General features: G+C 40.7%; 1 protein-coding gene across 1 annotated transcript in view; it reads right to left on the bottom strand.

Annotated features, from left to right (window-relative positions):
• LOC148022359 (kinesin-like protein KIN-14B) overlaps positions 1-15627 on the bottom strand; it is a 101736-nt gene that overhangs the window by 41800 nt on the left and 44309 nt on the right. Inside the window, exons 2-10 of the mRNA XM_087697979.1 lie at positions 6117-6240; positions 5458-5544; positions 5174-5356; positions 3312-3418; positions 2661-2792; positions 1083-1258; positions 758-919; positions 330-421; positions 1-152 (exon numbers count right to left, since the gene is read on the bottom strand). Of these exons, the coding sequence (XP_087554105.1) occupies positions 1-152; positions 330-421; positions 758-919; positions 1083-1258; positions 2661-2792; positions 3312-3418; positions 5174-5356; positions 5458-5544; positions 6117-6240 (1215 nt within the window). The remainder of the gene's footprint in view (positions 153-329; positions 422-757; positions 920-1082; positions 1259-2660; positions 2793-3311; positions 3419-5173; positions 5357-5457; positions 5545-6116; positions 6241-15627) is intronic.

Below are 15627 nucleotides of genomic sequence, written 5' to 3'. Positions count from 1 at the left end.
CATGTCCCGCCACTTCTTTATCGTATCACGGTTCCCAAGGCTTAACTCCACATTTCGAGCCCTTGCAGCAAAATGAAGAGAAGCAAGTGTTTCCTGAACATCCACTTGGCAAGGACTAAGATTGACAATTAATAGGGTCTTTGCATCCCCACCTGCATATTTGAAAGGCTGCTCTTTCTTTAACATTTTGTTTAACAAGCAACAAGATGAATCGAATTCTCAAGAGCAAGGAACTTTATGTTAATACATTTGTAAAAGAAAGCCATCAGCTGTTAAATTTATGAATATAGACCTCAGACAGAGGAGAATATAAGAAAGCAGAACTTTACCCAAAGAGTCGGCCAGAACTTGTGTTAGCTTTGAGTTTCCATAAGGCACATAGTCCTTTTTTGCCGTCAGAGCTGAGATCACATCCCCTAGCCTGACATACAAACAATTGAGCTACTTCAAAACTCCAGTTTCCTCAGCTTCTTTCCATGTCTAAAGCATGCACTTTCATGATATGAAAGTAAATTAAACTGTTGATTTAAGTGGATAGTGAATTGGCCCAAGCCAACAATTTACCATATGGCCACAACTTTTGTCATTTTGTGAGTAATATTTCACATTATAAAGCAGTTTCACAGAAGCAAGAAAATGAACACACTATCCAAGAAGAATTACGCAGTAACTTCCAACTACCTAGCCAAAACTTAGACATAGACTTCATTCAGGCATCTTTTAACCTGAAATAGCACAAGGGTGCAGAAAAGCTTACGCTGAAAAGGATTTATTGATATGAAGAAATTCTGTGAGTCGATCACCAGTTGCCTCTTCTTTTGATAGGCGCTCACTTCCAACCATATCCACCATTGAAAGTTTACTGTGATAACTCTCTCCAGAAAAACTATTTGTGTAGTAGATGTGGACTGTCAGAATTCTGCATCCAATCATCAACAAAGCATGCATATCAAAAAAATAAAATTTTGCATCAGCAACTTTTGTGTCCAGCATTCTACCAATGACACAAAGAAAACCCTCTTTCTCAGTTTAATATTCTGAAATTTAAAAATTGAGAGCTTGAAAAAGGGAAAAGAACACACAAATGTGCACGGGTCTTTGTAGCATCTTTAGGTCGGCTCTGTAAGCCCATCTTGTAAAGCCTAGCAAAATCTGTTGGGCTCTCTATTCGTTCTTGTACAAGTTCCACAGTTTTTCCACTGTAGCCCATTTGAACTGACCCAGAGGTACGTACAGAGCTGAGAAGTAGATCTCGCACCTGCAGGCAATCTATGTATGTTAACAGGCCTGTATGTTCAGAGCATCATCGTTGACAGTAAAGGGAGAACTGACAGCCAAGGAAAGGTCTTGGTTCAGTGAATAAGACCTGGAAGGAGAAGAAAAGAGGGAGCAATAAAGGAGAGCCATGATTCGACTGGAAAAGAGAGCAATGTTTAGCCTAGTATCTAAGTCCACTGCTCATATGTTTGACATGATGACTTGCTCAAATTGGTGGTGACAATTTATCAAGTTTTACAAAAAACAGATGAGCTGTTGGGTGAATAAAACCTTTTTTTTTAAAGATATAAAATTACAGGATAAGCTTCTAATCTACAACTCTGAATGCAGTTTAGATATTGAAATGGCGACACTTACAGACTTAAAATGGCTTGTTTTTATGATTTTTGTAAGTAAAACTTCTAAGACAAACCATAAGCAACTGCTACATATAGGAAAGCTTTCCACAAACACAAAATAAGACCACAAAGTACAAATTATAAAAAGAACTGTTTTCTGTTAGACCTTTGGTCACCTCCGAGATGAGCAGAGGCACTTATAGAGCAGATAAGGGCAGTTTGTGCAGCATCGCATTGTACAGGAGCAGGTAGAGCAGCAGTTTTGGGCAGAAGCCAGGTTTGGGTAGCAATTTGGGCAGGCTCATCAGGGTGGACAAGTTTATTTTATTGTTTTCAGCCAATTTCGTCTTGCCTGCCCCCGCATCGCAGTTACTTCAGTTTGTGTGCAGTTGAGAGAGATCTCTAACCGGTTATACTCACACAGCCCTTGCACATTTCTGCCTTTAGTATAAAGCATTCATTCTTTGCAATCTTCAGCTTACTCCTATCTCTTTCTCTCTCTGTCTTCTCTCCGTGTTAACTTCTTTCTTTCAGTCCTATCGCACAGTTCCACATCCACTGCTCTGAAATTTTCTTGAACCCATGAAAATTTATATAGTTTGAATTATTATAAAGGAGATGTACCTTAGCACACACTATTAGTGATGTATTCAGAATTCATTGTCTAACATAATGTTGTGCACATAGTGCAGGTACTATAGGCACTTGTACAACTGGATGGCATTCTGTCTTTGCATTATTAAGACATACCATGGACCAATAACGCTCATCATTTTGATCTCCAGAGTCATGAAGGATATTGATGTGATACTACCCTTACACGGTGAAAATGGGTTGCCACTTGTGTACAAGTATTAAGCAGTTATAATATCATTTGTACTATCATTTCAACAAGAGACAAGCTTTTGCAGATGTTAAGAAGCTGTTTAGGTTTTTCCTGCAACTCCTGCAACTAAGGCTAACTACTTTAGCTACAGCCATCCACTCACACAAAATGTCCATCGCTTAGTACAATGTTAAAAGAAATAATTGCCATATACTAACCTGCTCATTATAGAGGTCAAACATTGTCACAGTAAAAGAAAACCTTGAAGTCGATGTCATTTCCATGTTGGATAAGTCAAAAAGCTCTTCAAAAGCTCGAAAGAAAACACCTCGATCATGGCTAGGCCCTTCCTGCCAAAAAAAAGAAAATATTAAGAAACCAAAGGAATGTTCAACCTAAAATTGTAACAGATCTTGAAAACAAAAAATCAGACATTTGAATACATCGTGCACTTAGAAACCATGCAAAAGTAATCTAATGGTCCTTTTCAATGATTTAGTCTGCAAGATTCCTTCCATTAGCAATGGTTAAAAATGGTACTGTCAGTTAGGTTCCAAGTGGAAGATGTCAGAATCACTACTAGTTAGAAAAACCTCTGGAATTATGCAGGTGGATCCAAGCCTACATAAGAAAATAAGAGAATACTCTATGGACAATACATAAAAGTTGTGATATGTCATTGAATTCTGTGAGCTTCATAAAAGCATGCATGCAGATCAGGAGCTTGGTAGCATATGTATTTGTATGGCATGCTATAGGATGGCTACTTCCTACAATCAGATATTGATTTCATATTTATCAAGATGGAATCTTACATCGAGTGGCAAAGTGAGATATTTGAGACACCTGAAACATGTATAAAAGCATACCATGGTATAGGTTTTTCCCGATCCAGTCTGACCATAGGCAAAAATGCAAGCATTAAATCCATCCAAAGCAGACTGCACAAATGGTTGGACATCCTGAAAGAAATCTCCTGCAAAAGTAAAACAGGTCCTGTTGGGATTCTGAGGTGCATTGTGACATGAGCTCTCACCCCTTACTATAGTTTTCTTGCCTTCATGGGGAAAATTTACTTTTATCATCATCACAACATGGAGATAATCACACCAAAGTCTCCAAACAAACTGGGTTAAGTGCACTCATCATCTACAGAAATGCAAGCTCATTCTGCTTCACAGTAGCTAGACCAATTCAGCTTACAAGAAGAATACACTTCCTTGAGACCTCTAGACTAGATAGTAGAATCTCAAAAAGAAAATAAAGCTTAACTGCAAGATCGGACCTTTATTGTGTTCAAAGACCTGATGCTCATTGTGAGTCCTTTCACAGAGCAGGCACGTAAAAACTCAAACTTGAGTTATGGCAATTCAAGTCATTTGTTTTCAAAGCCTCAGAAACAACTCACCAATCCCCAAGAATCAAATTTTTTGAGCAACCACGAAACAAACAATGCCATGTGCAAGGTACTAGAAGCAGCTACCCTACAGTAGATACATCATTGCTAATTCAACCCATCTAAGCCAGTCATGCCAGTCTAAACCTGGGCCAACATTAGAAGACTTTATGAACTACATTTCCAACAAACACAATCAAGCCAGCTAGAACTCTTGACAAATCCATTCCTGTAACCAGACCCAAGGTTGTGATAAAATATCACTATGGAAATGTGAATTATCCTGACAAAAGACCACACAAGTTCTCATAAAGAGCTCTATTCACATACATTGAGCAGCTCCAGTGTCAAGCACCAAAGATAATGTACTAACAAACGACTATTCACTTTGCATACAAGAGAATTGGGAGTACAAAATTGTTATATTGTCAAGATCATGTATGGCATTGAACATAGACAGCTACTGATATAGTAAAGCCTAATTGATCTCTCACTGACTCTCTTCATCTTTTTCTTGTTTTTAATGCGGTAAACTGCCTCCTTTCATCATTCCCAACAAGTCATCCATAAGTGCCTCCTATTTGACAGGACAGTACCAAAACCTAATATCTACATCAAAAAGTGAACTCCTATTCACATCTCCGCAACAAGGCTACATATTCTTGTGTTTGCATCTGGCTGTCTTCAGTTCTACTGTGCTACAACTTCAACCGGTGCAAAATCAAGTTCCAACTTCAAAGAAGTCAGCAACACAAAATCCCATTAAAGGAACTATGTTCCTGTCTTAACCTGTCCCTCATGAAAAGAGACAGTAAGCCTGCATGCTTCACTGCAGCTCCAAAGATACATCAGGAATGTATCGAACTTTGACAAAGCATTAACTCTACAAAAACAATGCTGGCCACCATCACTTCTGCACAAACAATAAAAGGTTAACCTTCCACCAACTCTACAGTTACAAGAGGAACTCAATGTAACAGGGCCTGCTGTAAAAGGAACCTTAATTTTCTGTAACGAGGCCTGCTGTAAATAGGAACCTTAATTTTCTGTACATGAGCTGAACAAAAAAGTTGTGGTCTTCTTTTTTGACACATCAATTGAATCCTTCGTTATGCTTTTCTATCAAAAAACATAACCAAGGATTCATCAACACATGGACCAGCATTAAATATCATATTGACAATCATCAATATAGGGAGTGAAATATAAGGATTTGTGTCATTTCCTAAAATGGTAAAAGAACCCTAGCTAAAAAATGTCAATTATACACCTAATTCTACTCTTCAACAGTTTTGGATTAGTATGAAGAAAAGAACTAAGCATAAATTTCCATACCTTGGCTTACATGTGGACCATGGACTCGATCAAACTCAAATTCTTTCTTTGACGTGCTCCCCACATCCCCACCAGTCATTGATAAAGTGTTTATACGTATCAAAAAATCATCAGGAAATTCTGCTGCTGTAGGGCCTTCATGCTCAAATTGAGGACGCACACGACAGAATACTCTGATATTTCCTGTTCATAGTTGCTCAATTAGATCCTCCAATTTGTTTGAATACAGATCAGGCAGACTATAGACAGAACCAGCTCAAATTAATTGAAGAAACATATCTTACCTTTTACACCTAAAAGATCATTAAAGAGCTTTATTCTCTCCTTCCTCATAGATGATAAACGAGCCTCCCCTTCTAGGACTGCTTGATCTGCAACAAAGTCATGCATTTACAAGCGCTGAGCTTAATGATTATCATCCAGGCTGAATGTGTCAATATGATGCAACATTAATTTTCTATCACAGAATTTGATATATACAGAAATTTTTGTTAATGATGTTGCTATCCAACAGGAAACAAAACAGTAATCAAACGTGCAGAATCCAGATGCAAATTTACTAACAACACTGTAGAATCGGATAATGCAACTACAGGCCTCTACGATAGAAGCTTGTAAACAACAAAGCCGTCACAAGCTTAACCAACAGACAAAATATCAAATATGTTAGACATTCAGATAGAAAGTCATAAACTTGTAACAACATCTAGGAAAATAATTAACACACTTTGATATTAAAGAGGAAGTCACAAAACCAGTCACCAAAACCACCTCTAGAAAAACTTATTCGACACAAATTTATAACCCTTAAAAATCCCGTGTGTCATCCACAGCACTACACTTGAAGTTGCAAGTAGAAGTCCAAGCTTGATTCAACCAAAAAGAAAGTTCAAACACACCAAGGATGGAAGCCAAGGAAATGGCATTGACTAATCACAAATACCTAGCTTGTGGGCCTTTTCAGCCAAAACACCAAGATAACGAGTGACTCGAGCAATCTTTGCACTTGAATACTCTTGCAAATCGCTTGCTTCTTGCCTTAGCTCCAACATTTCTTCCTGGGACACCTTTGAAATGTAAATACCAAAAGTAAGTACATGTCTGAGAACATATTAATCCTCAACTAAAGTGAGTTAAACTTTGGGATATGATAATGGACTTCATTGAATCCATTAGATTACCAAAAAAAAAAAAAAACGTTAGCATATAGAGCAAGAAAGCAGAAGTAACAGCACATATAAAATGGACCTGCTACTCCTACACACATTATGTTTGACTTCACAAAGGATTAGTATAGAAGAACAACTTTGAGACCACAGCAAAGGTGGCGAGGGCAAACCAGTTCAAAAAGTTTTCCGTCCTGTTTTCAAGTCTGCTGCCAAATGAATCTCATTCTGCTGCCCATTTTGCTCAATGTCTTAAGCTTAAAAATGCATTATAAACTGATTACCTCTTCAATACAGCCCCAAAACATGCTTGTTACCAAAGTTTTCATTAAATTATCAAACTTTCCTATAAAGTGTCTATGTCCCATAAGCCAAATCCTAATTTGGGAGGATCCACTCGTCTATAACTAGGAGGCAACTTGTCCACTCAGCCCCATCTCGTTTATCAGGTCTTCCTCCTATTGCTGCCTCCTTCTCCACTGCTGTCTACACCCCTCCCTGGCGGATACCTCAGTTCGTGGCAGTGACCAGTCCTCCTCAGCACCTGGCAATCAGTCTACTACCATCTACACCTTGCATTTGCTGCAAGCAGCAGCTCTCCAGCCTGTTTGCACTCTTCCCAGCCATTGCCTAATGTCAAAGAGGCTCCAGACAGCTGCATTTGCTATAGATAAACACTTTCAGCCTGCATTTGGCAGTTTACAACAGTTGCCCTCTCCTCCAAGGGCAGCAGCTCACAGCTGCATTTTGCAGCCAACTGCTGCCACTTTCATTCTCCAGTTCTTCTCCAACTTGCTGCCCACTGTTCAGAGCTACCAATGCATGTTCAGCCTGATCCAAACTCTACAGATCTGTGTTTGCAGATGTGATGACATCCAGAAGCTACCTGTTGTGTTTTGGGAATTGTAGAGAGTACAACACTCTCTCCAGCTCATACTCTCTACCCCGGTCCTTTAGAGACATGACAGTTCAAAGATTTGCACTCGCTCTACATAGTGTGTTTATTGCATTGAGCATTGTATCTATTCATTCATTCATTTATCTTCTACCCTAACCCTATTGAGTTATATTATCAATTTGTGCTTTGTTGTACGATTGTATTGTATTCTATGCTCAAGTATTTCTTTACATGGTACCAAAGCTAGTTACTCTCTAAAGAAACCTAGGCCCTGTTGAGATGCCACTTCTTCAATTTCTACACTTCAATTAGGGTGTTCTACAACCCCAAAAAGGGCCGGTGTCCTTAATCTAGTCAATTCGTTAGTGGGTGCCCACTCAATGATGTGCCACCCTAGACACCTTAGGCCTATAAATAGGCCATCACTTCATTCATTCTTCACCTCTCTAGTCATTCTCCACCCCTCTTCTTTCATCACTCCAACATCCTTCCCTCTCCACACCAATGCTGCCCATACCCCTATCGGAGGACATCACAATTCGTGGCCACCCTCTTCCTTTGTGCTTAAAAGCTGTTGGTGTTACAAAAGATTTAAAGTCATGCCAACTTTTACATGAACAATCAAACGGGGTTTGGAAAGAGAGCTTTTTGTGGCGAACACACTTGTGGACATGTGGTAAATGTGGATTGCTTGCGAAAGCACAGCAAGTGTTTGATAGGATTCATATGAAAACTGAAAGTTCGTGGAATACATTAAACACAGCATATGCTGAACATGTATTTTGTGAAGAAGCATTGATGTGTTTCAAAGAAATGCAGCTCACAGGCATGTGTCCACTTCCAATAACTTTTGTTTGCATATTAAAAGTTTGCACCAGTACTAAAGCTCTGGAAACAGGCTAGCAACTTCATTTGGAACTAACAAAAAGAGGATTGGAAAGAGAGGTCTATGTAGGCAATGCATTGGTTGATATGTACATTAAATGTAAGTCATTTGATCAAGCACAGAATGTGTTTGATGGCTTGCTAGATCCAGATGGAATTGCATGGAATGCACTGATTGTAGAATATATTGAACACGGGCTTAACAAGGAAGCATTGAACTATCTTCATGAAATGGACCTGAGAGGTGTTGCTATGGATGTTGCCACATTTGTTTGCAGCAGCTTGTGGTAGTATCGGTGGTTTAGATACAGGCCAATAAATACATGCAGAAGTAATAAAGAAGGGATTGGAGGTTGAGCTTAATATCAGCAGCACTTTGGTGGATATGTACACTAAATGCAGCTCTCTTGCAGAAGTACAGAAAGTGTTTAATGATTTGGCAGTCAGAGATGTAGTCTCATGGACTGCATCCATTGCTGGATATGCTGAACATGGGTTTGTTGACAAGGAAGCTTTAAGCCAGTTTGTACAAATGCAGCAGGATGGCATCTCTCCAAATGCTGTTTCATATGTTTGCATACTAAAAACTTGTGCAATCATGGGTTTTATTGAAGTAGACAGAGAAACACATGCTGAAATTGCCACAAAGGGACTAGAAATAGATCTTTCAATTGGAAACACTTTGATTTACATGTTTTGTAAATGTGACTCGCTTATGGAAGCACGCAAAATGTTTGAGAAGCTTCCTGTCAAAGATGTAATATCATGGAATGTGCTAATTGAGGGCTGCACTAATCATGGGCTTGGTCACGAAGCTTTGGACACTTTTGACAGAATGCAGCAGCATGGCGTAGACCCAGATGTTGTCACTTGTGTTTGCGTCTTGATAGCTTGTGGCAGCACAGGAGCTGAGGAAAGAGGTCGCTGCCTTCGTTTTGAGATTTCTAGAAGGAAACTATTCTGGGAGCCAGCACTATTCATGGGAGACTCTGCTTTTTGGAGAGGATACGCACGAGAAAAGGGTGGCAGCGATGCTCTGGAGGGGAGACGAAGGATTGGAAGCTTGGGGTATATATATGTTGAGGATGCTAAAAAAGGGAGGGCGGTGCAAATCAATCATTAGCTCTCTTTCCACCATAGTCGCTTGATCGCATCAATCTCCGAAGAAGCTCCATCCCACTGAAGTACGTGCATTTCAAGCATCTAATCCATGTGTTGTTTCGAGCAAGGAGGAAATCATATTTATGAGGAGGAGGTCCCGATTTATGAGGAGGAGGTCCCAACAGATAATTATGGTCGTCAAGTTTATAGATATGGTGTGTTGCAATCAGTCCAATTATGATGACGGGTAGCACCATCATCACCATGGTCTGCATGAATTACGCCTTCTATTCTGCTGATTCCTGGACTATGCTATCAAGCTTTTCATGGGCTGTTTTGAATCAAAACCAGTTACACAATTTCCTCGTTATGAAGATCCAACAATCTTGGCAGCAGCAACTACGCTTAGGGTCATCTTCTTTATGATCAGCATCAAGTATTTGTTCTTTAGGTGCTTCTATGAAAGCAGCAAAGATGGCTTTGCGAGCAACACAGTATTGATACATTGATGAAGGACGATTTTGTATGCAAAAAGGAAGAGCTGATGGAAAGGACATTGCAAAGCCAATGGTGTAGGAGAGTCACTTAATTCTTGCATGGCTGCTGATATAACGAGAGTGAGGAGTGACAAAGATCACGAATGAGGTGAAAGCCACTCTGGAAAAATCCATAATTCAAGCAGGGTGCCAACCAAGAGAGGTTGATGATGTTGAATAACCCCGCTAGCATGTTCCAATATCCGTATACTTTATGCAGGTTGGCTGCATTAGAGACTAGAAAAAACATGCAACCTTTGGAACAAGGAACTTCAGAAACATGGAAGTCCAAACATTGTCATGACACTTATGGGGAATAAAACAGATTTGAATGCTTCAAGAGTTGTTGCAATCAAAAAGGCTTCAAGTTGAAGCACTATAATCATGTGACTGCAGTGAGCTACTATGTGATGTGCACTAAAGTCAAAGAGTTGGAGCATCATGGAGTGTGAGCACAGCTCTGAAATGTGTTTAGAATTTGTTCCGAGCATTGAATAGCCGAGCGAATTCGAATTTGGGTTAACAACTTTTGTGAATCAATAAATCAAATCATTTTGAGTTCTTTGAGTGTTTGCTTTCTTCGTGCTTGTGATCTCGAGTAAACAGAGGCCCAACGCTTTCCGGCAATCGAACTGCGAGACGAGAATTCTAGATTCGTCTCACATCGTACTCAACTACAGTAATCTAGTAAGGTCGTGGAACTCCATGGTAGTCTAATGTCTATCCGGCCATGTCGGAAGCTTGTGAAGCAAGCTGTGAGGCCCACTCCAACTCGTTCCTTGATGATTTAGCTCGGATGTGAGAAGTGGTGCGGAAGTAGTGTTCACAGTTATCAACCCTTCTATTGTTCCTGCTTCTTGTGTAGAGCTTGCAAGTCAAGGCCTAAGTTTCTCTCAAAGGACTCAACTTTGATACCATGTGAAGAAATACCCTGACACAAAAACACAAATAACACCATACGACAAAGCACAGACTAATAAAAAAACACAGTAAGGGTTAGGGTAGCTCAGAGACAATGAACACAAAGAATGAATGAAGTGATATGACTATTGAATATACAATATTCATGTAGCAAACACACTATGTAACGAATGAATATTGTACCTCGAACTCCTGTATCTCAAAGATCGAGTCAAGGATAATGAGCTGGAGAGTGTATTATACTCTAAACAGATCCCGAATCGCAGCAAGGAAGGCTCTAGATGTCGAACACCAACAAACGCAACCAAGGAAGGTTGAATTTGATGCAAACGGCAGTGCAAGAGAGACAAAGACTAAAAACGTAAGTGAGGAGAGAGAAAGACTAAAAACGCAAGCTGCAAAAGAGAGAAAATAGAAAATGCAAGCTGCAGAAGAGAGAAAGACCAAAAACGCAAGAAAAACCAGCAACAGCAATTAGCATGCTGAAATCAACTCCGAACAATGTGTGGTAGGTTGGAAATACTCACCAAACTATTGTGAAAGCAATGGCCAGCTCAGACCGCAATGTCCTCCACATTTAGGGTGTGGACAGCAAGCTGCAATACCTGAAATCTGCAAAAACGAGATTAAGGTTGAATGGAGGGCAGCATATCTATTTACACAAAGTTTGGGCCCTCCCAAGTGGATTTGTGCTCATGGGATACAGACACTCTCTAGGAACACATTTCTTTTTAAATAAACAAGGTTTCTTCCTTAATTAAGCATGTTTTGGGACTATTTAAGTGAAGCTAATGCATTTTTAGCTCAACAAATGGGTGGTATCTATAAGGGGGCCTCCAATGGCCAAAAGCTTGGACTTTGAGTCCATGGGGCAAGAAATAGGCCAACAATCAGCCATATCAAATTTTGAGAGAAGCTTGGAAATGTACATGTGTTGCGAAATAAAAATGCCCTACGCCATCTAATAGACCTCCAGCCCAAGGAAGAGTGTAGGACCCCAAGATTTGTCATATCAAACTCTTGTCACAAAATCTCCGGAGTATGATCAACCTCCTAAGTAGAGCTCCGTGTAATTATAAAATCATGCACGTACAAGATGAGAAAAACACACTTCTCACACTCGACCTTAAAGTATAGGTTGGGGTCATGAGCCAATCAATGGAAGCCACTTTGTAGAAAGAAGCAATCAATCCTCTAGTACCAAGCACGAGGAGCTTGCTTCGGCCATAGAGGGCCTTCCACAATCTGTAGACATGGTCCTTCTTCCCCTACACAAGAAAACTTGGAGGCTCTAAAACATAAATCTCCTCCTTAAGGACACCATTCAGGAAGGCAAACTTGACGTCCATCTGATAAACATGTCAACAGTGGTTGGCTGCAAAAGCCAAATAGTAGACATTCAAGCCATAGGTGCAAAAGTCTCAAAGTCATCCAAACCTGGCCTCTAAGCAATCTACAAGGTACTTGGTCTTATAGACCCACTTCACACCTATCGCCTTCTACTTTGGAAGATGTGGAACCAACTTCCAAGTCTGATTACGCTCGATAGAATCGAGCTCTTCCTACATGGCCTGGTACCAAATATCCTATGCAAGAGTCTCCTCAATTGTAGTAGGCTCACTTGCATGAAGAATCTATGACATAAGAGAATAGTTCACACAAAGTGAACTACTTCGTGCCCCACTGTCAACGAGCCAAGACTTCTCCTGAGCAAAAGAAGCAAGGGCTATGTCCTCCTTGGCAATTGCATGCACAAAGACAGACACTCTCATCGTTGGGACAGTCTTCGTATCCTTTGAATCCTTCTCCTTTAGCTTGAAATGGGGGTACTTTTGCCAACTCTTCTCTTCAAGATGAGTGTTCTTCCCATAATGTGGGCACTTGGGCTTCTTCTCCTTCTTTTTATCCTTCTTGTCTTTGGCATGTGCCTTCTTATTCTTCCCTCCATGACAGCTCCTCCCATAAGAGTGTCTCGCAAGTCCTCAATGTAATAAGGCCGATGTAGAAGACGTCAAACCGAGGAGATGGCAGCTAAGTTAGAAGGATCATAGTCATGTCTTCAAAGGATATCATTTGACCAAGAGAGGCAAGCTCACCTCTCATGTCCTCCATCTTCCTAATGTGCTCCTTCATAGAGGAGGAATCATCAAGACCAAGCATCTGCAACTTCTTCTCAAGGGAAATCTTGTGGGCAAACGTCTTGTGCTGATACAAAGACGCAAGCTGCTTCCACACTTCTGCCGCGGTCTTCAACTTGCAAACATGCACAAGGATAAAATCCTGCAAACTCATAAAGAGAAAGGATTGGGCTCGAGAGTTGAGCCAACCCCACAAGGCTACTCAATCCATAGAAGTCATATCTACTTTGTGTTTGCTGCCCAAGCCGTCTCCTTGGCATCCAAGGATTGCACTTGGCTCCCTTGATAGCTAGTGATCATCTTCTTTGTCTCCGACGGCATCAAAGGGCTGCGGTTCACTCTCTCACCAATTGTCCTTTACCTTTTGATTACTTTGACAGCCCACTGCCCAAACGATTGTGTTTCGCTCACTTCATTGTATAGATTCCCCACACATGATGCCACATGAGTCATACAAGACAGTGCCATACAAGACAGTGCAATCATCATTTGAGCTTCGACTCCAATATATCAACTTTTCTTCTCATAGAATGATTCAATGCATCATCACCGTGTTCTTCTTGTGTTTCTGAGTTTGTCTTCTCTCTTAGTGTTTGCTCTACATACTCTATGTTTCTCCATGCAAACCCTATTGTCTCTCTACACCATTGCATATCTTGAACGGGCCTTGATCAAAAGCTCGTCATCAAAAACAAGAACTCACAAAGGGAAGATGACTTTGAACACTATAAAAATACCAAACAAATACACAAAAAGACAAAATTTCTTATTCATCAAATTTTAACTTATTAAGGTAAACACTTCTTTATCGCCTTAGTCAAAGCCAAGTAAAAGTGAGCTTCACACATTGCCCCACAAGGTTCCGACACTAATGAACAAGCATTTGACTCACAAGGTGTCTACAAACCCTATTGAGATTTCACGGGCCACCAAACCTGGCCAACCTGCAAACTAGACTCTAAAATATGTGATTGGCCAGTCAAATTTCAAAATATGGCCAACTAGACTATTTCAAGGCGAAAAATGTTGTCACTAGTCTCTTGCATAGCCAACCTCCTCCATTTGCAATCTAGCAAGCTAAGTGGCCTCTGCAAAGGCTGAAACTGGCCACTCCATAGTGTGAACACAACCTACACACACTAAAAAAGAAATGCACACAAACTCAATTGACTTGAATAGTCAAAGCTCCTACATCTCCATCGGACTCTAATAGAGCTCACAACCAAGAGAGAACTGACTAAAAATGGCAAGCTACCACCCCCTCTCCCATCCTAGAAGTGTCTAAAAACCCAAGGACCTCCTATGATGAAGCATAGAAGCATGTGGAAGAGGCTTCATGAGGAGATCCACTACATTGTCCTCCATGGGGCAATAGACCACAGCTAACTCAGAATCCATGATCCACTCCCATACAAAGTGGTAATGAACCTTTGAGCTTCATGCAAGCATGAAACACAAGGTTCTTTGCCAAAGCTAAAGCACTGTGGTTATCCACGCGTAGCTATGTGGGTCCTGTCTATGAAAAGCCAATCTTCGCCAACAAGTGACAGAGCCAAACTGCCTCCTGCGCTATAGAACAAAGTGCACGATCCTCGACCTCCGTAGATGATAAGGCCACCATAGACTACTTCTTACTACTCCATGAGATAGCTTTCGATACAAGGGAGAAAGAAGGACCTATAGAGGAGCATCTCGACTCCATATCACCTACCCAATTTGAGTCACTCCATCTAGCAAGAGTAGTCCCCCTCTGCATAGATGATCCTATAAGATCGAATCCCTCGTAAATAGTGCAACATGCACAAAGCATCTCTCCAGTGGGCCTGTGTAGGAGTCACTCTACAAGAAGAATCAACCAATCTCACTCTATAAGCCATTCTGTAAAAAGAATCAATCAATCCTCTAGTACCAAGTCCTAGAAGCTTACTTCAGGCCATAAAGGGCCTTCCACAATTTGTAGACATGATCCTTCGTCCCCTACACAAGAAAACCAAGAGGCTATGGAGCATAAATATCCTCCTAGGAGCCATTGAAGAAAGTAGACTTCACATCCATCTAAAAGACAAGACAATGGTGAAGGGCTACAAGAGCCAAAATAGCCCAAATAGTACATATATAGACAATAGGTGCGAAAGCCTTTGAATAATCTAAACCTGCCCTTTGTTCAAAGCCCTTGGCAGCAAGCCTAGTTTTGTGCTAAACCAAGGAGCCATCAGCCAAGTACTTGATCTTAAAAATCCACTTCACACCAATCACCTTCCACTTCTATGGCCACAGAACCCATTCCCAAGTTTGGTTAAGCTCAATCGCATTGAGCTCCTCCTGCATAGCACGATGCCATACATCTTGTGCAAGAGCCTCGTCAACTATAGTAGACTCATGATCTCAAAGAATCTGTGATGTAAGAGCATAGTTCACATAGAGTAAACTATCCTGGTGAGCTTGTATTTTGGTCAATCTATGTAGGCTGCAGGGGTCACAGGAAAGTGAGTCATTTTTGCATCTTGCATGGGGATCACAGGAAAGTGAGTTACTCCTGCATCCTGCATGAGTCATCAATACCACTGAAAAATAGTGATAGGCTCATTTGCTACGAGGGAGATTGTAAGACCTCTGGTACCTGCAATACACTTGTCTAGGCTACGAGAAAATTGTAAGATCTCTGGTACCTGCAATACACTTGTATAGGATAGGGACTCCCCCCCCCACTAGATAAAGGTATATCCCCCTCGTAAGATGAAGAGGGCTCCCCTTAACCTACACACATGAACAAGGATAAAATCCAATAGGCTCACAAAGACAAAGAACC

The sequence above is a fragment of the Lygodium microphyllum genome, chromosome 17, assembly GCF_053477565.2.
Source record: "Lygodium microphyllum isolate KBCC chromosome 17, Lygodium_microphyllum_v1.1.10, whole genome shotgun sequence".
NCBI lineage: Eukaryota > Viridiplantae > Streptophyta > Polypodiopsida > Schizaeales > Lygodiaceae > Lygodium > Lygodium microphyllum.
The sequence above is the reverse complement of the archived record's forward strand: the minus strand, read 5'-3'. Positions and strand labels throughout refer to the sequence as shown.